The following is a 27,889-nucleotide window of genomic DNA, read 5'->3' as shown; positions in this document are numbered from 1 at the left end:
AGATAGAGATAGAGAGAGATATATAGATACAGATAGAAAGCAAGTAGTCCATCTCTCTGCATTTCGCGTTCCAGCAACCTACATTCATCTCGTGCCAAGCCTGCGCTGTGGAATTTACGAATCGAGGACCGAGACGGTTATCAGTTAAATTCGTGCTACCAGAGTCGCGGTGTTTGCGTAGAAAAATTATTAATAGTCGTCGAACGCGATATTTTCTTCTCTTTCGCAGAGCGTGCACGCAGAGCTAACTATACGCGCTAGCGCGCGATCACGCGCACGCGCACGTGCACGTATACACTCTTAAAGAAATAGACACGTTATACACGTCACTGACAATTACATCTTGAAAAGCGTCAGAAAATCTTGACCCTCGCGCGTGGCTTTACTAGATTCTTGCGACACACATACGGTTTGTGTAGGAAGAGAAGAAGAGAGGAGGATACAGCGCAACGACATCGATCGGGAAGAGTAACAGGAACTTTTGAGATTCGTCATCTCGAAGTAGAGACAGACAGACAGATAGACAGACAGATGTACATACATACATACAGACAGACACAAAAACGATAGGACGGACGTAGGCGTCATAGAGCGTTAAACGTTCACCCGATATAACAGCAGTTAGTAGTTGGCGTCGCGACGCCCAAATCGACGTGTCCAGTTTATACCGGCTTTCACTGGTTAACCCGGACGTTTTCTTTCTCATCGACGTCGATGTTTTCGTGACGACGTTCATCGTCTTTCTTCGACGTCGCTGACGACGACGGCGAAGACTACTACTATTACTACTGCTACTACTTTTACAACGATGTCCGTCTTCTTGATGTTACTCGTCCTCGTGCGAACTTGGACCTACGTATAACTTGTTTCTCTGTCTCTCTAACTCTCTCTCTCTCTCTCTCTCTCTTTCTCTTTCTCGATACTTATATCAGAAGTAGCAAGTCCGAAGGGTGAAAAAGGGGGGAAGAAGACGCCGTTGCGTAAGAGTCTGGACGTCGTCGAGCCGTCGCGACGGCGTCAGTCGTTCGAGCGCCGCCAAAGCACCACGGTACGCGGAAAATTCGTTCGAATCCTTTACTTAGAGAGAGAGAGATCAAAAGATTATTTATTGAATTTTATTCGGATATAGGCCGATCGCGTTCTATTTCCTCGTCTTCGTTGGTGACTTCGCGTCTAGCGAAAGGGCTTTCAAGGTCGACACGAAATTCCACTTCTCTCGAGGTCGAGGAGAGACGAATTTGCGTTCAAGGTCAATAGCGTGTACCACCTGCACGGCGAACGACATCGGCGTGCTCTTTCACACTCGTACGCCCATGCGCACGCGTCATGCTCGATGCAAGTCTTTCGTCTCTCTCTTTCTCTCTCTTTCTCTCTCTCTTGTTATATCTTTTCATCCATTTGTCCATATATTTTGTTTATATTCTTTTCTTCTTTCTTTCTTTTTCACTCTCTCTCTTTTTTTTCTCTTCCTGTTTTCTTTATGGTGTTCCTTATGCAGTGATTCTTTAAAGCAGTGATGTTTATCAGATTGCTATCCACACAATGATTTCGAGCCAGTGAATAGTCAGAAGAATACTTTATGTACTTAAGTATTTGTAATGAAACGGATAGGATTTAAATAAAAAGTAAACCGATACATTTCGTCGAGCATGTTAATTATAATGCAAGAGATGCTCTAGTAATAGTTCATTAAATATCTATTGATAGTTGTTAAAATGATCGGTTAGCTTCGAATATGAAAGATATGCAGGTAGATATTTTTTGGAAAAAATACAAAAATGTAAAAGTACAAAAATAGTTGGCATCATTGCTTTAAAGCGTCATGCGGTTTTTCAACGTACGAGCTATTAGAGATTTTGGTGACAGTTTAGTTTTTATCGAGATGAATTTGCAAGTATTTTGGAAAATATCGTTTAGCACTAATGCGTTCCGTACCAGGAAGGAAATATCTTGGAAGAAGGAAGATATTAATATCCCATTTGGGTTGCACGATCATATAGCTCGGAGTTGACCGCTTTTTCGACCGAACGCGGTTATACACTAGGAGAGCTATCGCCTTTAAGACTACTCGAGACTCTTTCTCCCTTTCTACTTCTTGACTTATCCTCGTTTATTACTTCGGAAATACCGCAGTCATCGTAACTCTCGCATTATTCTTCGAAAAAGAAAAAAAAATAAAACAAAAAAGAAAATCGACGGACGTTCATAGGATCTCATTCGAAATCGATAAATCATTAATTCGATCGTGTCTCGATCCATTTTCGTACCGATCATTATTTAATCTAAAAAATGCATTCTTTCTTCGTTCATGAACCTTCTCGAAATTTCTCTCGTTCTCTCCCTTATTTTTTCTATTTTTCTTTTTTGCAAAAGAAAAGAAAAAAGAGAAAGAAAAAAGGAATCAAATAAAACGGAGCAAAACAAAAAAAGGATAAAAACGGAGCAGTAAGCTCGTGATTTTTGGGGAGAGGAATATTCATGGGATTCTTCGACGGTCGGTGTCGATGCATAAATACAGTTTAGCGGAGGGACCGAAACGAAAATGGAAATTTCGAATCGATCGCGTTCGAAGGCGTCTTTCATCGTCGACGAGATGTGTCGCGCGGTTTTGCGGACGCGACATTTTCCTCCTTTGTTCTGGCACGAAAAGCCGCAGGTACGTGTCAGGCATCGAAATTGAGCGCGATAGAATTCAAATTGATGGAGGAAACTATAGGAATACTGTGTTGTGTTGTTGGGGCTGCTGCTGCTGTTGCTGGTGCTATTGCTATATCGATAGAGGAGCCATTTATTATCGGATTGTCATATGTATATACGTATGTTCGTCTTAATTCACGTCGAATTATTTATAACCATTTTATATTACCTTCACTCTCCTTTGTCGTTGTCGTGTCCATGATTTATCGTTTTAAGATCGACGTGTATCACGTAAAGGCATAGGTAATTTCGTTACGAATAAAAACCTTCTCGATATTCAACGTACCCATTTCGTCGATTTTCTTCGGTTTCACATTTTCGGAAACTTATTGTACGAGAAAAGAAGAAGAGAAGGGAAGAATGACAAACAAATAAAAAGAAGAAAAAGAAAAGAAGACGGACAAAGGAAAAGAAAATAGTAAAAAAAATTCTCAGAAAACGCACTATTTTCCTTTTGCTTTTACTTGCTATCGATAGAAAGTCAGAAACGCGAAACTTCCTAGTATATTCCGACTGATCGTAATTCTTACATAATCGAGAGTTTGATTCGATCGGGAGGGGAAGAAACGAGAGTTCCGAAATGAAAGAACTTAGAGCAGTTCGTTAGTTAGGTATTGTTTTAGAATCGATCGAATCGTTCCTTACATTTCTTCTATGCTTATCTAAAATTTTTGATCATTTCTTTTGATGAAAGAAAATAAGTGATAAGACCATCGATCATTTTCTTCGATTATTATTTATACCTTATACCGAGCACCTTGTATATCTGCTTTTGTAATATTTTCTTTTTCACTTCTTTTTCTTTTCCCCTCTAAATTCAATTTAAAAATTCTCATTAAAATTCTTCGCGTTTAGCAACGAGCAACGACCGTTCATTAATATTATATAGACGATCGTTGACGTTGAAATCCGTAGGTGTATGATTCTTCGAAACGATCGATATAGTCCTTAATCAAATAAGTTATTTCTTTGAAATCGACGGCTTCGTGCCAGGAGCGTAAAAGATCGAGTAACGTCGTTGAGGAAGTATACGACGATTATTCGGAAAACCCTTCGTGTGACGCGCATCGCGTATTGGAAACGAGGAAACTGGACGCTTGTATACGATCACGCCTCGGACTACTAGGCATCTTATCTTGTCGCAACCACGGTATAAAAGATAGCGTCTTTGAACAGGTGCCTTCAGTAATTGGTGACTATCGTGAGAACGCGATTACCTTGGTACACGACCGCCGTTTTTCATCCACAAGATTTCTCCTCTTATTTATATCTATATCTTTCTCTTTCTTTATCTTTAATACGTTTCGCCATTCGTACGAGACAAGACCGATTTAAAAACTTTCGATCATTGAGATCGGTGAACATCTTTTTCCGATATTTTACGTAACTTATTTACGTGAAAATCAATACCGAGAGAAATTTTCAAATAATCAAAGTGATCGGAAGAGATCGTTAAATAAAGAGATAGATATATCGTGTCGCGAAAGGGTGCGAGAGTGACATCTGTTTGACGTCGCGAGGGACACTTATGAAGGGGCTTGACTCCGTACCGAAACTCAGCATCGATCAGATTAAATATATTTGGGACATCGATTGGAAGCAGTAGCCGAGCCAAGGTACGTCTTACCCTGGATATATGGATCATCATCACCTATCTTCATCGTCATCAACTATTACTACCACTACTACTGCTGCTACTACTACCACTATTCCTTTTGCTACTATCACCACCACTATTACAAATAGTAATTATGCTTTTGCCTACCGGATAAAAGCAGATAGAGACGGATAGAATTGCACCGAATTCGCCAACAAAATTCCGTGCTGCTTCTAGCCAGATTATTGCGAAACGTTCGCATTTAAGAGATATTCTTGGATTCGTTCGATACGATTGTTGTTGTTATTATTATTATTAATCCTAGTATTACTATTTTTACTATTAGTATCAAAAATTAATTTTATTACGTATACTTTCACGTATATCAGACGCATTAGGATATCATCGGTCTTTTTTAATCTACATTCGTAAGGGATTAAATTCATCTCTCTATTCGAAATGGAATATTATAGTAAAAAATAATATAATTTTATTTTGAGATTCGTTTCCCTTCGCACGTATATATTCGAATATCGGCGATTCGATATCCGGGTTCCTTTGATCGACGGCTCGTATCAATTGATATTGGACAGGATTTCTATCATCTACAGAGGAAGGCTTTAGGATTGCTAGAGACACGCGAGTTCGCCTTAAAGTATCGACCCGATTCTCTCTCGTCTTTGACAGGTCTCGCGTGCATGTTTCCTATTAATCTGTCGATCTGCGGACACGCGAAGAAGAAGGCTTTTCGAATTAATATGATTCCACGAGGACGAAGAGGCAATAACGAGAACTCGGTGTATCTATCTGTGCATATCTTGGGAATGTGGCGGAAGATGAAAAATATTAATAACAAAAAATTTGAATTTCACTACCGTGACAGAACGTCAAAAAAATGACAATTATTCTTTCTAGATCTTACGATAGAAAATCGGCGATTCCTTCCCGTTGATATTGCTTGTAATCTCGAATCAGAACGATTTTCTTTTTTCTCCTATCTGTTCCTTTCGAATACAATGTCTATCTATCTTGATGATTTATGAGGAAATGAAAAGAAAAAAAAAATAAATCGAAAAGTCCGTGCTACTTTTTATAGCGCATTCTTCTTTTAATTAATCGTGAAATTTAATTTGCATAGAAGTAATCGAACTGTAAGAAAGGAAAATATAAAATGCGAAAAATGAATGTTGAAAGGAACGATACGCGTCTTGCATTATTTCGTGTTTACCGTATTTATCAACGAAGCATCCCGATACTTGGAACAGTCGGAGATAATGTTGCATGATGTTGCTAAATTAAATCGTTCTTTGTGATTTTCCAAGAGATCGACTTATCGAAAAGATAAGGACACCCCCCGTTGTTATTTGTTTTTATTTGATTTGTAAACATAAAAATAAAGAAAGAAAAGAAAAATCTTTGTTAAAGAAAAATCTTTCCTTCAGTGCTCACTAATATTTTTCAAGTGTTATTAGTGTAACTGACCTATGTAAAAAGAACAGAAGTTATAATCGGAATACAAACTATTGAAACATGTTAGATAGACAGATAGATAGGTAGATAGAGACGGAGAGATAGAGACAGAGACAGAAAGAGGAACATTTTATATCGAAGGACAACGTAGCCTGAAGTTTGATATCCGGATAACAAGATTGATAAAAGTTGTTTATGAAGTGACTCAAAAGTAATCGGATATTACGCCATGAGATAACGCGTGTATAAATCTATGTGCACACGTTAGTTACCATCTTTATTGCGTAATTCATGTAGTGATTTGTTCGAATTCGATTGGACGACCTTTTCTTCTGTTTTTTTTTTCAAAACGTCAAAATTTCTTTCAACTTATCCTTGATGGATTCATGAAAACGTTGATTGTCTCGCATTAAAAGATAATGCATGTAACAAGGTTAGATTAAAAAACTAATCAACAATTTTAAACGCGAAATGTCGAAAATTTTCGTTAGAGAAATAGCGAAAGAGAGAGGAGAGAGATGTGTCCTTTGTTATTTGTGATATCTCGATGGTTAGATAGAACCCGAAATGTGGAATCGGAGAAGACCGAGGCATAGATTTTCACGGATTCATAGATGTACGCTCTCATGTTGATTCGCATAACAGCATTAAACTCGAAACTCCCGTAACCTGATTGGATGGTCCGCAAGTCGGATATAGTTAGTACTGTCTACTGTACGACGGATTTTCTGCTACTCTACCACTGATGAGATGCTCTGCCGCTATCAGTTAATCCTCTTTTGTCGAACGAATATCTTCCCCATTCCTCTTTCATCCTGAGCCGAAGCACCCTAATAAAACGTTTCCGTCGTTAATCGAAACACCTTCATGTACAGGATTCGTGGCGGGATCTGACTTTAGTAGCGTCTTAATCCGTTCCCCGAACTCGTATTTCTTTCTTCGTTTAACCCTTCTTTACGTGCTGTCGAATCACCGAAATAAAACAGGCGGTAGAGCTTTAAGCGTAGAACTATAACTACATCGGATGATCTTTCGAGGTTTTACTTTTTTTCTCTTTCCCTCTTTCTCTTCCTTTTTTCTTCCTCTCAAGCAACTTTTTTCTCTCTTTTTCTTTTTTTCGTTGGAACAATTCCTCGTTGAAACGTAGGGTATAAGACTCGAGTAGTTTAACAGTACGGAATACGAAGCGGTTAAATTAATGGTGAGTCCATCGGGCGTAAAACAAGCTATATATGTAACGTATGCGTCTCGTGAAAGCCTGTTAGCCTGTCGGCATCTTGAGGTTGACCCATGCGGTCCACGGTCCGTACCGAAAACTCGTTTCTCGGCTTTTCTCACTGTCGTATTTTCGTGGTTTGTTTCTCTCGGAAGAATACCACTGGTTGTTCTCTTTCTGACTTTCACTTCGAAATACTTTTGAAATCTCGGAGGACTAGATTTCCGATTTTTCTTTCCTAAAATGGGGATAATCCAACGAAATGATTCTTCTTTCTTTTTCTTTTTTCTTGTTTCCTTTGTTTTGTTTTTATCAGAGTATTTAATCGTTACATCGAATTTTTTTATACATTTGGTATGTATATATCTGAGGCTTAAACTGATTCATTAATTCTTTTTATCAATTATCGATTCGATATTTATATCATGAATGAAATCGAAGAGATTACGAAGAGTACTCGTAATTACTTTTCAAAAGAGTAATGATACCAGGCTTATATATATTATATGTATATATATATATATGCTCTCCCACACGCACATTTATACGTAATTGTATATGCTTGCAAAAAAGATATGGCATACTTTTATTTTGATTTCGATATGTCATATATTTAAAACGTAGACTTTTCGAGTGTTCCTAATTTTTCGAGTGATTTCTTTGTTTTCTTTGGCTTTTCCCTCTTTACTTTTTAATCTTATCGAGATCGAAATGGACTGATTGTTATCAAACATACAGTAATATTACTGATAGGATACAATTTCGATCGAAATCGCGACAACTTAACGTCGCGTCTGCTAAAAATGTCTATAAACAGTGTTGTGTATGGTTATATAATCTATTGTTATTATTTTTATATAGTTCTTTGAAATAGTTATTCGCAGTAATTCACAGAGTCTATCTCACGTTGACGCGATAATTCTACGTTTATCACCTCAAGTTTAAACACAATTGATTGAGGGAATGCTAGTGACATTTAGACTCAGAGACGCAAATCATTGCGATTATTTCAGAAAATCTACCTATATACCTGCGTTTTGTCTCGCACGATTTTGAGATTCATGCCAACAAATAGTACGTAATACGACGTGATATATACATGTAGGTATATGCAAGATGTCGTTATTTCGAAGCAATGAACTTGAATCTTTTGTTTTCAAAAGGAAGTAGCAATCGAGTTTACGATAGGAAAGATATTGATTATTTTGTTGTTTCGATAAAATCGATCAAATTTTTTGTTCGTTATCCTCGTCGTATTATTTACGCACGGTATCTATATATGATATATTTTCTTTTTCTTCTTTTTTTTCACGCGCGAACAATGATCGAGCTTTCACGTCGTAAGCATCGAAAGTATCTACCAAAGCGATATCGAAGACCGAAACCGTACTTCTGTACGCTCCATATATCTCGAACGTGCGAATTTATGTTCGAAAGTACTTTGACCGCGAAGGATTACACTGCAGCTCTCCGGAGAAAGAGAAAGAAGGATGGATAGATGAGAAGAGGTAGAGGGGCAAAGAGTATACCGTAGAAATTAGTTTTCGAGCTTAATGGAGTTTCGAGAGCGTGGCAAGGTGCTCTACGTATTCCCTCGAGTGAGAAAAAAGGACTAAAGAGAGATGGAGAAAGATAAAGACAAAGTGAAAGAACAACGAACGTTATCCAAGTTTTGTCATTTTTACAATTAACTCCGATTTTTCACTCAAAACGTTTCGTGCGTTCGCTTATAGAGTTTCCGCTTAAGGAGAAATTTTGACTTTCAATCGTACTATGCGGCACGCTTATGGGAATTTTATGAGGTATATGAATCAATTGGATTAACAAAGTTCTCTTTTTCTTATGTTCGAAACATTAAATTTGTTTTCAAGATTCGTCGTGATTTTCTTAATCATAATTTTCTAAGAACATAATATATGTTCTTAATGCTGATTACTTGTTATCATATCAACGTGAGATTATTATTACTTAAAATTGTGAGTTTTTTATGTGAAATTTCAACTTTTTCTTTGTAATTAAAATTGATTATAATGTTTTCTTTCCGTCTAATGACTGGTCACGCGATAAAGAGAATCGATTTTGTTACTATCATGTTATCTTTATTATTTGTGTATGTTTATTAAAGACTGCAAGAAGTTTAAGAAAAGATACATAAACGTAATGTACTGTAAAGACTAAACAAAAATGTAAAACATAGTTTCTCAACTCTTTGATGTATCGTCTGCTAATATTGACACTTTGCACGCATTCATTCTTTGTACGATAAAAGGAAGGAAAGGATAGAGAGAAAGAAAATATCTAGAAAGATATTTATTTATTTATTTATTCTTTATAACAAAAGTAACTAACAAAATATAATACATAAAGTAGAAATTTACAATATAATTTTGCTATTTTCTGATACATTCAGTTATATATAAAAGATAGAGTTTGATATTCATAAGAGTGAAAGAAAAAGAATGAGAGAGAGAGAGAGAGAGAGAGAGAGAGAGAGAATAAAGAGAATGAAAAAGAAAAAAATAGTTTAGCACAAGGAAAGGCTTTAATGGCACGTCTGGCGCGTCGCCCTTTATTATGGACCGCGACAAAACGCGGCAAATGCGTCTCCTTATCAGCCGGGCGGCTTCTTCCGCTCGACTTCCGCTTTGACGATCTCACCGATGATTTACGAGCATAGAAAGAGAATAAAATGAAGGTAGAAGACGCAACGATGCTACTGACTTGGTAACTCTTCAAAGAAAAAAAAAGAAAAGAAAATGAGTAGCATTCTTCACGTTACATTGTGGAGTTAACTATACTATATCGAATGTGAAGCAGAGAGGGAGAGAGAGAGAGAGAGAGAGAGAGAGAGAGAGAGAGAAGAGATAAAGAGGGTAAGGTAAAAGGAAATTTTATAAACTCGTTCGAAGATGAGGGTGTCTACGACGAGGGAAAGATTTCATCTTGGACAAAGAAAATTTATTGGATTTGCGAATGAGTACTTTCTTATTCCTTTTTCCTCTCATAGTGTAAAATGGAATAATTTAAAAAAGAGGTAAAGGAATAAAGAGTGAGTGAGAGAGAAAGAGAGAGAGAGAGAGAGCGATGTTCTCATGAGATAGCTCAGAGCACGAAAGATCCAATATATACCTCGTTTTAATCTCGCGAGACAAGATAATAGGAGGATGATGAAAGATGTCGGATCGTTTGACGAGACGTTTCTCGTAAAAGTAGCAACACGATATACAGAGCCGATCGTATAAGTGTACTCTTTGATAAACATGCGATTTTTATTGTCGATAGTCTCGTCGAGATAATTTTAATATATCTACGAGATAGATAGCTATCTTTTAATTCACTCAAAGTATAGACCGATTGAGTGTCATTAACTCATCGAACTTTTGATCGTAGAGTCGATTCTATGTAGTTATGCATTCCTTTGCTCCATTCTTCTTTCTATGCGGAGCAAAAATCTTTTCGTCTTTCTAACTAACTAACGAGATCTTCAAGGACGTTACGTCGTTAATCTTGGACGCCAGCACGTTCGGTTTCTTGGCGAACTCGGTAGTTAACGCCCATTTCCTCACAGATCAGCGTCCGTACTATAACCAACGTTTCGGAAAGGCCATGAAAACATTTCAAGTCGTATAAAATCTAAATTCGAACTAGAGGAATACTTTCAAAGAGGAATATGCCTCAATGATATCGTGGGTGGAAAGTTTCGCATGGTAGATCGATTAATTAGTATATATAGCCGATGAGTATCTGGTCGGTAGGCGATCGTGTTTGTATTCGGTATTCGCAGGAAGCAAATGTGTGATTTAGTAGATAATGACCGAAGCAAATAGAGGTGCATGTTGGTACAGTGTTGTGCTTAATTACCGGCATACAGTAGTATTGTAATAATTCACGCGTTTGTTGTTCATTACCGAACGTAGACTCGATTGTTCTAAAGATCGTTATAATAATGTTATCTATTAATCTATATTTTTATCTGTCTCGTTCCTCCTTCATTTTTATATTTTATTTTCAGAGTTGTTAACTGAGAATGCGCAATGACACAGCGAATTTATCAGTGGTCCACGAGCCCAAGGGAGGCACCGCAGACTATCCAAATGGAGCCCCCAAAAACTCACCGCCCAGAAAAAATCCTCTCGAGGTGTAAGTAGTATCTTTGTTCTTTCTTTCTTTCGTTCTTTTTCTTTCTTTTTTTAACAAAAATATTTTCCTCTCTCAATCGTGTTCTTATTTAAACTCTTCGATCTTAGATATCATAACATTCTCGACGAGAAATGCGATATCAATAATCGTTCATATTTTCGATAAGTCGTTGGGATTATTGCATAGTTATTAATAATTATTTTTCCAAAACTTGACTCTTTTTATCTTACTGAATGCAATCGGCTTATCCATACTTTTGTGAACTGGATATTCTTTATCTCGACGTATAACTAAATAAGATCGTAACATCCGTTGTTTTTACGAAAGGAAGGTTATCAAGAAGAAAGAGGATAAACTTTTTCGTTTCGTGCAAAATTCGTGTAAAATTCAAATACTGGATGTTTCGTTATTTTCTTCTCTCCGAAAAAGTAAAAAATAGTCCACATTTATAAGAATACCCTTGTGTAAAGTCAGGAAAGTTATTTGTGTTGAGTGATAAAACGTAGGGGTTGGGATGAGATGAGATGGGGGATGGAGAGGAGTGGAGAGAGCCTGAGAAGAGATAGAAAGTCTAATCGCGCCTCACTGTCAATTCATATTCTTCGTGATCCAGCTCGTTCGCGCTTGGAATCGATCTAAGGCTTTGAAAAGGAAGCTTTCAAGGAAAAGGGCTTTTCCCTGACTTTTAACATGACCGAATAAGAGACATTTCCCTTTCCGCTAACACATGGAAGAGGAAAAGTTATCTGAGAGTGATCGTTTATCGAGACGAAGATAAGAATGACGTTCGGGTTGCGAATGGCGCATGAAAATTGTCTTCCTTTCGCTTGTACAGGGTGGTTACATGACTACTCGAAACTTATTTATTAGGTGAATTTGTTCGCGTTCTTCTAAATATTTTTTATCCTAAATATATTCATATGCACAATTTTTTTTTAAGAGCATGATTCTAATAAATTCTTGCAAAATTATTTTTATCGTTTCGAATACAAAAAAGAAATATATACATATATATATATACATACATATATACATATATACATATTTTAATCGAGGAAAGGTGATCACGTTATACGATTCACCCTGTATACGCGATATCATGCACGCACACATATGCATGTGTACATTTAACGCGTATCGTCGATCGTAGATTCGACGTAGGAGTTTCGAACAGCAATTACGTCGCTAATGGAAGTCCCTGAGGGTAAATCTCGACAGACATTTCGCAAAAGTATCTCTCCTTCTCTCTCTCTCTCTCTTTCTCTCTCTCTCTCCTCTCTCTCTCCTTTATTTTATACATTCATCTTACTTGCACTCTCACGAAAGGAATTCACCTGGAAGTCGAGAAACGTGTGAAGCAGGAAAACTTTTCCCTTGACTAGTAAGACTTCGACTCTCTGTCCCTTTTCGCGATTCGATCGTCTCCCAACGAATGATTTATGTTTCCGAAAGAATCGGCCATTCCGTGATCGTTTGTTACGAACTCTTTTCTCTTAAGGCGTGTCAACAGAGTGTTGAAGAAAGCTCGAACGATAAAAAGGGAGCATTCGACGTGATAAATTATCTCTCTTTCTTTTTAATAGAAAAATTCGGTTCTTTTTTTTGGTCTTTTGTTTCTTTTTTTTTTTCTTTTTAACATTACTTCATTTACCTTTCCCCCATTTTTTTCGAATACAATAGTAAATTCCTTCTTCTTCTTTTTTTTTGCTTCTTGTTTTTCTTTTTTTTTTGCGCTCTTAACGATGTCATCAACTCGGAATACATTTCCGCCGATCGGGAAATCTCCGAGGTCGATTAAAATTTCAAATTTGAGATTTCTCTTTCCTCGTTTCTCTTCTTCTCCTATTTTCTTCCTCTTTACTCTTGCTCACTCATTTCCAATCCACCGCAAAAGACCTACTTGATTTTCCAAAAGGCCCACCTAAATTCAAGTCTCGAATATCTAATTCTCACGTATACGTTAGATATATAAGTACATACACCTACACATATGGGTGTGTATATATATATACACACATACACATACACATTGTATCGCGCGATCTCGAGCATTTGAATTTCAACTTACCCTACCACGATTCTAAAGGGAAAAGGGATAAGGTAAGGTAAAGCGAGAACGGGCTGATACGTTGAATATTCGAACGACTTCTCTCGCTTGGGGAAGGGCGATTTTTCTCTCTCTCCTTTTTTTCCTTCCTTTTTCTCTCCTCTTTTATTATTTCTTTTACTTTTTCTTTCTTTTCTTTTTCTCCTTTTTTCTTCGAGGAGAAGCCATGGGAAATTTCAGATACCCTCGTGATTCTCGATTTCTTCTTCGAGAACGATTCTGCTTTCTCGGAAAATATTATTAACGAGGACGAAGGAATCAAGAAGAATCGAAGGATTTCCGAGTTTTTATTTTCCCTACGTTTTTACGACACTGTCATTAGTAAGACGTTAATCGAAAGGTCAATGATTACTATTTTTTCCCTTTTTTGTTTTTTTTTTGTTTCTTTTTTTCTATTCCTTTTCCTCTTTTCTTCGATCATTCGTCTTCTGAGAAGAGTACATCTTCATTAAGAACCATGACTCACGTTCCAGCGATTCAATTAACGATACGACGGATTCAACGATATCAAACGTATTTTCTTTTATTTTCTTATCAACTTAAGTATCAAATGTCGTAACACGTAGGTTACATTCTTTCCGAATTTTCGTTCAAGATTCGAATCAGTTCGATTTTCTTGTACTCGAATGCAAAGATCCCAACGAATTCGAAAGAATATGCGTCGAATTTCGAGTTGAAAGCTATGAACGTGCACGGAATATTTTCTGTATTTAACGTACACGATATTTGCACATACATACTTACATATATATACACACATATATATATATCTTCTCTGACATACACGTATTAATGTACACGTATTAACAAGGAGGCAACAAAGCTTTCCCAAGCTTGTTCTTTTGGCAAGAAAGCAAGCAATATCGATCCTTCAAAACGCACCAAAATTTACCCGTGAAGCTTCGAAGAATAATTTTCCGCTAAATGAATCATTACTGTTCGCGTTTTGTACGTTACCCTGATATATTTTATTTCAGACACACAACGAGACACGGAGAAGGATAAAACGGAAACCGAGTATATGCTACAACAGAATGGCGAACCAATGTACGAAAGCATATTAAAAAAAAATATACAAAAAAAAAAATATATAAAATCGTAAAATTGAAATAGAGATACGATGTTCTGGTGAAAGAACGGGAATGAACGAATAAATAGCATTATAACAATTTTATTAATATCACTGAACAGGAGCTATTTTGTAAATGGGACATTGGTATCGATGATATTTGAAAGAAGCTTATACGTATACGTAACAGAGTCGAAAACTCGGAAACGAGACTATCGATCAGACTTGGATACGATATACATATAATCATTTTCTTCATTTTTCTTTTTTTTTCTTTTACTGTTTTTTTCTGTTCTTTTTTTTCCTTTTTTTTTTCTTTCATAAACAGTCGAACGAACGATAGGAAGACTAAACGAAAGTTTCTTCCGATCGAAAGTTCTTCAATTATCCGATAATCGATATCCTAATTAAGATTCGACTATACTTTGTGTCCACAGTGAATTCGTACCACCTCAGACGAAGGAGGAGGAAAAACCAATCCAGCAGACACCGTCGTTACCACCGGTGCCTTACTACAGACTCGTAAGTTTTTCTCCCCTTCACGGAATAATTTATCTTCACAAATTTTTAAGTATTTTTATCCGGAACACCCAACTCGTCGGACGAATCGAATCGAGAGACAGACGCCCAGCACTATCGGTGTGGTACGTTTTTAGACGGGGTAATGTCGCGATGTCTCTTAAGTTGACGATAGTAATGATAGTATGTAGGTGGTAAGTACGGTACATTTAAGAAACTGGGAATATACGAGCATGGAAAACGTTTTCCTGGAAATGAAATGGTCCGTCTATTCGGTACCGACTAAAAAAAGAACATTTAGAGCGTCGAAATCGTTCTAAGCGCGATGCGCCGTCGCAGTTGGAGGGAAAAGAAATAGGAGAGGGAGAAAAGAAGACGAAGACGAAGACGAAAACGAAGACGTAGACGAAGACGAAGAAGTAGACGAAGATGAAGAAGAAGAAGAAGAAGAAGAATAGGAAGAAAATTCGCACCAAAGAAACCGCGCTCAAGGAAATGATACGTCTAGGGCTTCGCTTAAAGTTTCCACCAAGAATTTAATAATGCTTTCCGTTTGGGAAACGGAATTTTTCTTCAAGAGGGAAAAAGAGAAAATCAACGAATTTAATACTCGCCCGTAAAAGGGAACAAAATTGTCGCCCGAATATTTTTCTATTTTTCTCTCACTCCTATTTTCTTTCCTCTTTTTTCTTCGCACTTTATATTTCGATGTTTTTTTTTCTTCGTCGTAGTCAGACAAAAATAAGAAACACTGTCGGTTAGCTCGAACAGACGTCGACGAGCCTAGACGACAATCTTTCGGAACTACTTTTTATTATTTTTATGTCTTCTTTACTCTTTTTCTACTTTTATGAAAGCAATATACGAATAAGTACTTATTCGATAAGGAACGTGTTCTCCTTCCTCGCGAATACACGAAGGGACGTGGGTGTTCTGGCTTCGTTTTCGTTTGTTCACAGGCGATGTGCCCCACCATTAATCATATTCTTAAGCAGATATTAATTTTCCTCAGTTAAGTCTTCCGTGAGTCGCGAGTTGTGCGCCCCGCCACTAAATCATTCGAGAGTGTTTGTGAAATTTCGGACTAGTCGAAGACAAATTGCGCGCCTGAAGAACTTTTTCGGTGCTTCTTGAAACAAAGACGCGAATAATTAAACGGGCACGTAAATTTTCGACGAGGGTTATTATACAAATAATGAAAGAAACGGAAGACGAAATTGATGGCCAATGTATTATATTATTTTATCGATATATCCTTACAAATAAACCTCTTTATAAGGTTTCCTATATAAATGAGCTTAACGTCGAACTCTTAAGTTAAGATTATACGTAATTTTTATATATGATCTTAACTTATAATTTTAAATACAATGCTTAAGTGTAATAATTTCTATTTCTTTTCGTTTCTTTTTTTTTTTTTTTTTACAATTATAGTTCCGATTTGCTACTGTCGGCGAGTTGATGTTGATTTTCGGAGGCCTGATCATGGGAATATTGACGGGTCTCTGTATACCGATTTCTACAATACAATATGGTGAATTCACAACCTTATTGGTCGACCGTAATATGCCGAATCAAACGAGTACTCCGACGCTTATATTGTATTGGTTCGGAGGAGGAAAGGTCTTGTAAGTTCTCTTTTCCTTTTCTCATCTTTCGGGAATAGTAATATCTATCAATGTGATTTCATTTTTCCATTTCTTTAAGATTGTTTCTTAGACGAGGAAAACTCTAGGAAAAAAGCACAAGTTAGCATGGTTTTTATTTATTTTTTTTCCTTTTTTTTCTTTTCGTTTCAGAGGACAGAACGCAACTGACGAGGAGAAAATGGACGCTCTCTACGACGACTCAGTGGCATTTGGCGTATCTTGTGCCGCTTTGTCGTCGCTACAATTCATCTTTGCCATCTTCACCGTCGACTTATTAAACGTAGCCGCGTTTAGACAGATCGCTAGAGTACGCAAAATGTTTCTGCGTGCTGTTCTTAGGCAGGACATGAGTTGGTACGACACCAACACATCCACGAATTTCGCAAGCAGGATTACCGAGTAAGTTTTTCTTTTTCTTTTCTTTTTATCTTCCCCTTTATCTATTAAAAATCAAATGGCAAGAAAATATCAACGATTATTTATTATCGTTCCATGGAAATATACATTTTACACAAGTATGTATGGAACATCCATATTAGATGTATAATTCGAATGTGGAAATGAAAATGAAGAAAATTTTTGTCATTTTATTTATCAAAAATTCAGTCGAATCTTTCGTATAAACGTTTCGGTAGATTCTCCATACTATTCTTTATACAAAAGGAGAAGTACGTTGTTTCAAGGAGGAAGCACATGGTCGAAACATCGTCAAATAGAGTATTGTCCCATCGCGATAGTGTAACTAAAATGCGATGCGATGGAAGAGAGCAAAGTTTTCGGTAGTTTGAGCGTGCGCGTGTTCAGCAGCGAGTCACTGAGCCAGCCGGCTAGCTAGCTAACCAGACAGGCATTCGAATAGAAGAGAGAAGGTGCAACAGGTGGGCGTTTGCGAAACTCGAAAACCTTGTCTGTGCCCTGTCTTTGCCTTCGCTCGAATTAGCTCGTACGTAATAGGTAGAAGAAGCATGGTTCGTCGTTATTATGGGAAATTTCGTAAGAACAGTTATAATGATCCGGTCCAAATCGTCTATCTCTCTTTCTCTATCTTCTCTTTCTTCATATATCCGAGATTAGCTAAATTAGGAAAAAGAAAGGAAAGAAAAAGAAAAATCATTCTATGAATTTATTTAAACAAATCTTTCATATTCTTACGTGATTCTTTTTATAATGGTCAAAGATTCGATCAAACTTCTAAGATTTAATCTATGTACTCGTATATAATGTAGAAGAGTTTAAACAATTGACATTTTTATCATTTTTTTTGTTTAGGGTGGAAGAATTTATATAGCGACAATAGTAGTAACAATTTGATGGAAAATGTTCTTTCCAACACATTTTTCAAGAGCATTGTATTTTATTAATCGAGAATTCACAAATGAAATCTCTGTTCTCTTTTTAGTTATCTAATAATGTTATTGTTTATAAACTTAAACAGTGACACTGTTAAATACTCGAGAATTTAGTATCCTCTTCGTATCTTCGAGTATATCAGTGACATCGCCTCGAGAGTTTCCGTTTTTATATCATGTTTCATCCTAAACGACGGAGCATCTTACGTCAGACATTTAAGACACTTAATCGTCGTTACATAAAGTCTTTTTTCGCTTGTGGCGAGAGAGAAAAAGAGAAAGAGAGGAAAAGTGAGAGAGAGAGAGAGAGAGAGAGAGAGAGAGAGAGAAAGAGAGACGGTGATAAACGATGCAAGGGTACCACCTTCGTCGTCGATCGATAACGATAAACGCTTTTCCATTACCATTTGCCAAGGACTGACCCATCCAGAGAGAACTTTTTATTATGGGGGGAAGAGAGAATGGGAGGGAAGGAGGAGGAGAGAGGGTGTGCACTTTAAAAAGTCGATTACCGCGAGAACAAACGTTCGTTACCACCGAGCTCGAGCGAACGATATTATTTTTAGCTCGATCTCGAGGACTCGTGTCTCACCCCTCGAGGTTTTCAAGGCTTACCGAAGCCCTTATTGTTCGCACAATTTAATGTCGCTTCATTCATTCATTTCTCTTCTTCGATCTAATCGATGACATTATACAAGCTGTTCGAATTGAAATTGATTAGCGTGGATGTATAATTTTTTCTCGCTCTTCCTTTTTTCTTTTTTACAATAAAGTAATCTAAAGTCTTTATAAAATGATCGTCTTTGCGAAGATCATAATTTTCCAGTTGGATTAATTTTTTTTTCGACATAGGTATGATCGCGAAATTGAATTTCGAAATTTCACGATACGTAAAAAATTATTTTTTTAAACGTGAAAGGATTCGTATGGACGTTAATTTTTCTTTTCTATTCTTTTTTCAGAGATTTGGACAAAATGAAGGATGGAATAGGCGAGAAACTCGGTATCTTTACGTATTTGATGGTCTCCTTTATATCATCAATCATTATATCCTTCATATACGGTTGGAAATTGACATTGGTTGTGCTTAGCTGCGCGCCAATTATCGTCATAGCTACCGCTGTGGTAGCCAAGGTTCAAAGCTCCTTAACAGCCCTCGAGTTGGCTGCGTATGGACAAGCTGGAAGCGTCGCTGAAGAGGTCCTTGGTGCCATCAGGACGGTCATAGCCTTCAACGGCGAGCAAAAGGAGGTCGACAGATACGCGGAGAAGCTTTTGCCCGCGGAAAAAACAGGCATCAAGAGAGGAATGTGGTCTGGCGTTGGAGGTGGTGTCATGTGGTTTATCATTTATCTCAGCTATGCCCTCGCTTTTTGGTAAGTTACTTAAAAGTGTCTTATTTGATTGATGTTCCCTTTTGATCCTGTGAATAAATCGGCAAAAGTTAAATTAATTTTATTATATTGTATAATATTTTCGTTTAAAAATGATAGTGAATTATAGAATTATTATGATCTATTTTTATATAAATTTTTTATAAAATTATAAAGTACGTCACGATTGATTGAATGAATTTTTATTATTATTAATTTATTATTATTAACATATATATATATACATACATATATATATATTATATATTATATTATAAAATATATATATCTATTTATTATTATAATTCATGAAAGATTTTAATTACTCTCATTAATGGAATTTTCATTAATGTATTTACATAATATAATATTTGTAAAATACCTACAAAAGAAATCGTATTTGAGTACGTACGTATTATTATATAAAGGGAGTATCGTATTTCAATACAAGATGACGTCTATTTCCAAGAAAAAGAAACACGCAATGTATTGTATACAAAACGTGTAGTAGGTCTAACATCTTTGTAAACAATTCTCGGAATCGGTCTTTGGACTCCTTTGTAAACAAAGGCATGGAATTGAGAGTTCGAATTCATTCGTCCTCCGTCTTTCGATCTATCAGGTACGGAGTACAACTCATCTTGGAAGATCGTCCGAAGGAATATAAAGAATATACACCGGCCGTCTTGGTGATAGTATTTTTTGGTGTGTTGGCCGGTGCACAGAACATGGGTCTCACTTCGCCTCATTTAGAAGCCTTTGCAGTGGCCAGAGGATCAGCTGCTGCGGTTTTTCAAGTACTCGACCGAGTACCATCCATCGATAGTCTTAGTAAGGAGGGTCAAAAATTAAAATCGGTTAGCGGTGATATAGAATTTAAAGACGTCCATTTTCGTTATCCTGCGAGAAGAGATATACAAGTGTTGCAAGGTTTAAATTTGAAAATAAGGCATGGAGAGACCGTCGCTTTGGTCGGTGGTTCCGGATGCGGAAAATCTACGTGTTTGCAACTTATACAGAGACTTTACGATCCTTTGCAAGGACAAGTAAGTTTTATTTCCTTTTCTTTTTTCTTTCTCTTCTTTTTCCCTTTCCCTTTTTAAATTTCTAGCTTATAGCCTTTAATACTCGTAATTTCTTTCGCTTACATTTGACATAAAAACCATTTTCTTTTCTTTCTTTCCTTTTTTCTTTTTCTCTCTCTCTCTCTCTCTCTCTCTCTTTCTCTCTGTAACTATAATTTCGACTTAATGGAGTCTACCGTTAAAACGCGTATTCATACGAATCCCTCGATCCGCTTCAGTAATATCGAAAACTTTCGCGGTTCGCTAATTAAAAGAAAAACGGGGTCGAAGGAGAAACAAAGAAAGAGAGAACGAGAGAGAAAGGAGAGAGAGAGAGAGAGAGACAGACTTAATCCCTAAAGTCTTTCGGGTTCCGTAGATTCGAGAAGTTTTCTGAAAGGAGGCACAGCGTGCTCAGAAAGTTTTTTACTTGTATGCCAGTGTGTATTACGTAATTACCAAGTTAATATCTTACTACTCTGACGTTTTTATTATTCCAAGCAAAATTTTTCTTTAGCTGTGATGACTTTGAAGTTTTTTGACCGTGCACACGTGCGTACGAGTGATATATTAAAAAAAATATATACGATCGTTATCGCAAAAAATGATGTTTACATCCAATGACACGACAAATGTTATATCTACAAATACGTAGTTGTATTTCTATGTAGCATATAAATATAAAAGCAAAGTGTAAATAATATCTTATGCGTATATACGTATAATATAAACAACGTTAGAAAAGTATTATACGCGGTGAAAATTTTAATCTACGTATATTTCAATTCCGACTTTTAGGTATATTTGGACGGCGTCGATATATCGAAGTTAAACGTTCAATGGTTGCGTTCGTACATCGGCGTTGTTGGTCAGGAACCAGTACTCTTTGACACGACAATACGAGAGAACATCCGTTACGGAAATGACAGCGTTACCGAAGAAGAGATGATCAAAGCCGCCAAGGAAGCAAACGCTCACGACTTCATCAGCAAACTGCCGGAGGTAAGCAACCCAAACCCTTTTCTGCTATTCTACCAACACACCGTTGCTTTGTTGAAAATTTTTCGTTTCCTTCCTTTGTCGTTCAAAAGAGAAGAAGGATAGATAAAAGAGTTGAACGTACTTTTTCTTTTATTTTACGTTTTTTTTTCTATCATTTTCTCTTTCCCTTCCTTCGATCAATGATCTTCAATTATATTTCGGAATATCGATTGGATGCAATAACGCGATTTCTTTTTTCTTTTTCTTCTATTTTTGTTTATATATTTCTTTTGCTTGCTTTTCCCTATAAATGAAATTTTCCATTTCAATCGGAGATTAAAGAGATTATTTATTTAATATCGAAAATTAAAAAAAATTGTATTTCATTCAATTTGGACTTTTTATTTTTCGACGTATTTAATTGAACAAACAAAACAGCGTAATATGTTGTAAGCGAGTATTACTAATAACATTTATAAATATTTGACGAAATACTGTATTTATCGATGTTTTACATATACACGAATTTGTGTACGTATGAGTTGTATATATAGATTTTTCAATTCGTTCGTCCATAACCAAGCTTCTCTGGTAAATTTTAACCTCAACTAGTATTAAAATAAGATTAGTAAATTTTATTGGAAATATCGATAACGAACGAAAGAGAATTCGTCGTAACAGTATTTAATGACTATAATTTGTCAAAAAAAAAAAGAAGAAAAAAGAAAAAAGATTTGGATATTGAATTTTTATATAGTTATAAAATAAATTAAAAGATTTATTTGTTGAAACGAACGAACTATCGACCTTCGACGTTTATGTATTACAATTCGACATCTCGTGTATATTTATGCGCGAGTGTGCATGTGTGTATATATGTATTAACGATAGTCTCAGGTGCTAGAACGATCCGCAGAACGCTCGCGTAAACAGGCGATAAAATATCCTCTAGTATAACACATTTCGTGTGCAAATAACATTATCCGAGATTACGCCCGTGTCAACGATTAGGCGTTTATTACCGAATTATCGCTAGGTGAATTCGCCATTTCGGGATAATTTTGTCGGCAACCTTCGTGTTCTGCTTACGTTCATGTTTTAGCTAAAGCAGATTAGACGCATGGATAATGTTTCTTTTTTCCCCGATTTCATTGGCCATCGAACTACAATTTACTCGGAAACCAATTGAAATTCGAAATTCTATACTCAATTTTATTATCCTGTTTTCTCTCTCTCGTACGATATAATTACATCTTTTGGGAAATTAATAGAATGCATGTTTTCTCGAATCAATAAAATATATAAATCAACATACCGAATATATTCCAAGTTTATTTCATATTTTAATACGTCGATTTATTATTATCAGGATTATTATAATATGTATGTATTTACTACGTATATGTCGATAAAAGAAAATCGTTCTAAAGCTGTTGAGTAATGTATGTATAATATATTCTATAGAAAGTTTATAAAAGCGTTATTGAAATAATGGACTTTAATAATTATTAATAATCAAAGTAATAAAAATCAAATATAGAAACTTCATTTTTTAATTTAAATACGATACATATTTTATATATGTATTCATTTATATTCTGTTATACGTCAATCAGTCAATCAGTTCACAATTAACGAATGTTATAATTTTCTATTCTTTCTTTTCCTCTCATGATAAACGTGATGATGGTTATGTCGATAAAATAAAAAAAAACGAGTTTCGATATCGGTTAAAATTCTGAAATGACAGGAGGAATGGGTGAATATACGTGGGGTCTCACAGATGCGTCGTGCAGTTTCCTCGTTGATTAAATAACCATTATTCGAAACCGCAAATCGTTGGCAAAGCTGGGTAGAAAACGATCGACGGTACCGATAGCCTCGACGTCGAAGCTATCGCACGCGAGCGATTACGGATGAGCATGGCGTGGCTGAGATAATTCTCATGGATCTATGAGTCTATTCATTCTTTTTTTGTCTGAAGAAGAAAACAAAATCGATCCTTTCGATGAAATAAAATTTTCGTCACCCGAAGATACATCGATCGAAAATATGTTCATCATCCGTTTAATAGAAAAAATTCATATCATTCCTTTAAATCCGATAATTCATGATCATTAATAAAATTATTCGTAAACACGATAAAGTAAAATATATATATATATAATTTTTTATAAATATTGAAATAAGTCAAAATATATAGCTTGTATATTAAAAAAAAAAATATTTCTTTCCCTTTTTAAAAATATTAAGTCGTGTTTTGGAATTGTTCATGGATCGGAATTTTTTGTTGTTAAAATATTCGATTATTTTATGATTTTCTTTGTACTTTGGTCTTTTAGGGGTACGATAGCCCTGTAGGAGAGAGAGGTTCTCAACTATCGGGTGGGCAAAAACAAAGGATCGCAATCGCCCGTGCTTTGGTCAGACGACCAGCCATACTTTTACTCGACGAGGCTACTTCCGCGTTAGATCTTCACAGTGAGGCAACCGTTCAGAGAGCACTTGACGCTGCTTCGAAAGGGAGGACCACCGTTATCGTGACTCACAGACTCTCTACTATCACTAACGCTGATAGGATCGTCTTTATCAAGGATGGTAAGGTCGTTGAAGAGGGTACACACGAGGAGTTGCTGGCACTTGGCAAACATTATCACGGATTGGTCGCAGCTGATGCTAGTGCTGCTGCCAAAGGTATTAGAAATTTCATTTAAATATCACTGAATATGATATCAAAAGGAGAAGAAACAAACATTACAAATTTAATTTGCGAACTTGATTAATAGTTTTGTAACTTCGTGTAATTTTTAAGTGGAGTATTTGTTGGGTCTACATTTATAACATTCTATTTCATTTCAACGTTACAAACTTTATTGTTCTTACGTATATTCGAATTTTTAATAGTCTTGTTCTTTTTTTTTTTTAAAAAAGTTACATTGAACTAACAAAATAAGACCAACAATCGAAGTTGTTCTTCTATCAATTTCTTTAGAATAATCTAGATAGAAATAATGGGAGCTTAAACCTAATCGTTTTATACCGACGTGTTTTTCCATTAGAAAATGGGAAAGATTTACGTAGGGATAACTGTATCTATGCAATGTTGGTAACTAAATTAATAAGATGGATCGCGTTAATAACATTCTAGTTAGTTAGCAATTAGTTACCAACGTTGAATGGACAGACGACCCCCTTCAGTCGAGTACCATCGAATAAGTTCGCGTTCGATAAGTTCGAGTTGATAAATTTATTAAGCATGAAAAAGAAAAAATATGTTATAGAAAAGAAGAGAGGATTACCGAGCGGGAAAATAAAGTTTACTTAATTAATTAGATTAATTTATCGCCTCGAGAATTTATATCTTTGCGTAATATAAAAAGGACCGTTCGATTAATATTTTTTCAGCTAAAGCTACGGCGTCCGCAGCGAAAACTGTAACAGCAGCGAAACCTAAAACCCAAAAGGCTCCATTGAAGAGACAATTTTCGACTCTCTCTATGCACTCTCATCGCTTATCACTAGCAGGTGGGTCCGATGCCGGCTCGGATGCTGGTTTGGAGGAGCACGAAAAACCGTACGATGCACCGATGAGTAGGATACTAGGGTTGAACAAAACGGAATGGCCCTTCAACTTTATAGGTTGGTACTTCGTCTCCTTTCTTTCGTAAGATCATCATGTCACGGCCAATCGATCGGTTAACTTTACGACTTACGGTTATCGGGAGAGAGAAGGGGAAGGAGGAAGAAGATTCCTCTTGTGATTTATCCGAGGAATACAGAGTAATTTTTCTCGTCAAAGAAGTAAGAGGAAAGATTAACGTGCGTTGTAAAAGAAAATCTAGAGAGGGAGGAGATGATTTAAATTTAGGGTGTTCTCGAAAGAGAACTGATTGGAGCACAATGCTTATGTAAATGGGACATTGCAAGAAACGTTTATTCACCAGCAACACTTCGCATTCCTGAACGATTCTTCCATAAAACGTAAATGTTTTTTACGACATTACGAAGTTAATTCCCAACCCTTTTCTTTCTCTCTCTCTCTCTCTTTTTTCCCCTATTCATCTCTCTCGTAAGTTTGAGGGAAACGAAGGAGAGAAAGTTTTCATCCGGAAGGAAGGAAGACGGAAACAATTTTACGAGTTAAACGGTCTCCTTTCCTTTTAGGATGTTTAGCAGCTGGGACTGTAGGAGCATCATTTCCAGCATTCGCAGTCTTATTCGGTCAAGTTTATTACGTATTGGGTCTTCAAGACGAAGACGAAATTAGAAGAGAGACGGTGAACTTTTCGGTACTTTTCATCATCGTCGGTGTAGTAACTGGCATAGGAACCTTCCTGCAAATGTATATGTTTGGTCTATCTGGAGTCAGAATGACAACGAGGATCAGAAAGATGACTTTCGGGGCAATGTTGAAACAAGAAATGGGTTGGTACGACGAAGAACAGAACAGTGTCGGTGCACTTTGCGCTAGATTATCTTCGGATGCTGGAGCCGTTCAAGGGGCTACAGGAAGTCGAATAGGTGCCATACTCCAAGCTTTATCAACCTTGGTTCTTGGTATCGGATTGTCAATGTATTATACCTGGAAGATGACTTTGGTATCCGTCGTTTCTATTCCATTAGTTCTTGGTGCCGTCTTTTTTGAGGCTAGAATCATGAGCGGACAAGGACTTCAAGAGAAGAAAAAGATGGAAGCGGCTACGAGAATAGCGATAGAAGCGATATCGAACATCAGAACGGTCGCGAGTTTAGGCAAGGAGACAGCCTTCTTCAATCGATATTGCGTCGAACTCGATCACGTGGCGCAGGCTACCAGGACGAGAAACCGATTGAGAGGATTGGTCTTTTCTTGCGGTCAGACTACGCCCTATTTTGGATATGCTCTGAGTCTCTACTATGGTGGTTACTTGGTGGCAAGAGAGGGTCTTAGTTATCAAGATGTCATCAAAGTATCGGAAGCACTTATCTTCGGTTCTTGGATGTTGGGACAAGCTTTGGCTTTCGCGCCGAATTTTAACACGGCCAAAATTTCTGCTGGAAGGATCTTCAGATTATTGGATAGAGTGCCAGAGATATCTTCGCCTCCAGGATCAGAAGGAAAAGACTTGGATTGGGTAAGAGAAAGAAAAAATATTATTATTAATAATTTTTATTTTATTCTTAAGTATTTTAATCATTTATAATACAATTTTTTGTTTTTGCGTATAAAAAAGAAAAGAAAAGAAAAAAGAAAATTTTATAACTATAAAGCGAGAATATTATCTGGAATCAACTTATAAAACGGTATAACTTTATACTTGGCGAACATTAATCTTTGAATATAAAGTAATAATTAATTTTGTGACGGAAGAAAATGAAATATGAATGAAAAAGAAAAAAAAGAAAAATTATATAGATATATGAGTTTGCGACTGGAAAGTTAAATGGCATTACGGAGGGTTAATAAAAATAGTTGGACTAATTTGTTTCGAGTCTCGTAAGTGACTTCGGCTTAATTAAGCTCTGGTCGGTCAAAGTCGAGACGCGTATAAAATGAGGGCTCGTGGTCTGGATGAAAGTTTCGAGTTTCCCTTCTTTCAACGAAGGTCCGAGAACTTTTGGTTCCCTTTGAACGTCAAACTTTTCTATAAAGCGATCGGCGAAGAATTTTCTAAATTTATACGGAAGAATTTGATCGAGCGTGACGTCGAACCGTTCACGTCGAAACATTTTCGTTTATACTATGCGAAAGCTTTTACGACGTGTCAAAAATATTTCCCAGTCTTTAATCCGCGATGAAAATGTTGCTCGATGATTACGTTATGTATAATGGCGCGAAGTTAAGTCTTTTAGACGATCATTTATTTTACGTACGTTCATATAAATCATACGATGCACGTGTAACGAAAATTTGCCAATTATACTACCTGTTGCATTTAATTCGACGAAGGAACATTGTTATATATAGATCGATATTGTTTATGAAATTAACGATAAAGCTTAATTTTGTATTCCGCCGGTAGGGAAGCGTATTAAAATCTGGTTGGTATGCATAATGTAATTGAGATAATTAATATTTTAACGTTTCGAGCCAATGAAGATAACAGAGACAAGAACGTGAGCGACAATGAAAACGGCAACGACAACGACAACGACAAAGACAAAGTTTTTCATTTATAATTGCAGAAGGCAGAAGGGCTGATACAATTTTCAAAAGTGGAATTCCACTATCCAACGCGCTCGGAGATGCAGATACTTCGTGGTTTGAATTTAATAGTAAAGCCGGGTCAGATGGTCGCCTTAGTTGGCCAAAGTGGCTGCGGAAAGTCAACCTGCATTCAACTACTGCAACGCTTGTACGATCCAATCTCCGGGACGATTACTATGGACCGTCGCGACATCTCCTCGGTCTCACTGGCCTCACTTAGATCCCAGCTTGGCGTTGTAGGTCAGGAACCCGTTCTCTTTGATAGAACTATCGCAGAGAATATCGCCTACGGTGACAATTATCGACGAGTGCCGATGGACGAGATCATGGAAGCCGCTAAAAAGTCGAATATTCACAGTTTCGTCAGTTCGTTGCCTTTGGTGAGAACATCAAATCGATATACATAGATTTTCGATCATTTAACGAAAAATAGAAGAGCGCATTAACGATAAATTCGAAACCTTTCTATTC

General features: G+C 36.6%; 1 protein-coding gene across 6 annotated transcripts in view; it reads left to right on the top strand.

Moving 5' to 3' along the window:
- Nucleotides 1-27,889, top strand: part of LOC127063847 (multidrug resistance protein homolog 49-like) — a 60,854-nt gene that overhangs the window by 26,982 nt on the left and 5,983 nt on the right. For 3 of the 6 annotated variants that reach the window (XM_050994106.1, XM_050994105.1, XM_050994107.1), the window contains 12 exons: nt 10,993-11,120; nt 14,205-14,274; nt 14,734-14,818; nt 16,250-16,443; nt 16,615-16,863; nt 18,776-19,189; nt 19,809-20,232; nt 21,049-21,252; nt 23,574-23,925; nt 24,637-24,870; nt 25,396-26,345; nt 27,397-27,798. In XM_050994106.1, the coding sequence (XP_050850063.1) occupies nt 11,015-11,120; nt 14,205-14,274; nt 14,734-14,818; nt 16,250-16,443; nt 16,615-16,863; nt 18,776-19,189; nt 19,809-20,232; nt 21,049-21,252; nt 23,574-23,925; nt 24,637-24,870; nt 25,396-26,345; nt 27,397-27,798 (3,684 nt within the window). In that variant the 5' untranslated portion in view covers nt 10,993-11,014. Of the gene's footprint in view, nt 1-939; nt 4,314-10,992; nt 11,121-14,204; nt 14,275-14,733; nt 14,819-16,249; nt 16,444-16,614; nt 16,864-18,775; nt 19,190-19,808; nt 20,233-21,048; nt 21,253-23,573; nt 23,926-24,636; nt 24,871-25,395; nt 26,346-27,396; nt 27,799-27,889 lie in introns of those variants that run through there. The other 3 variants (XM_050994109.1, XM_050994111.1, XM_050994110.1) reach the window with 3 other exon arrangements.

This window comes from Vespula vulgaris, chromosome 5 (genome assembly GCF_905475345.1).
Source record: "Vespula vulgaris chromosome 5, iyVesVulg1.1, whole genome shotgun sequence".
Classification (NCBI taxonomy): domain Eukaryota; kingdom Metazoa; phylum Arthropoda; class Insecta; order Hymenoptera; family Vespidae; genus Vespula; species Vespula vulgaris.
This window is presented reverse-complemented; position numbering and strand designations above follow the sequence as displayed.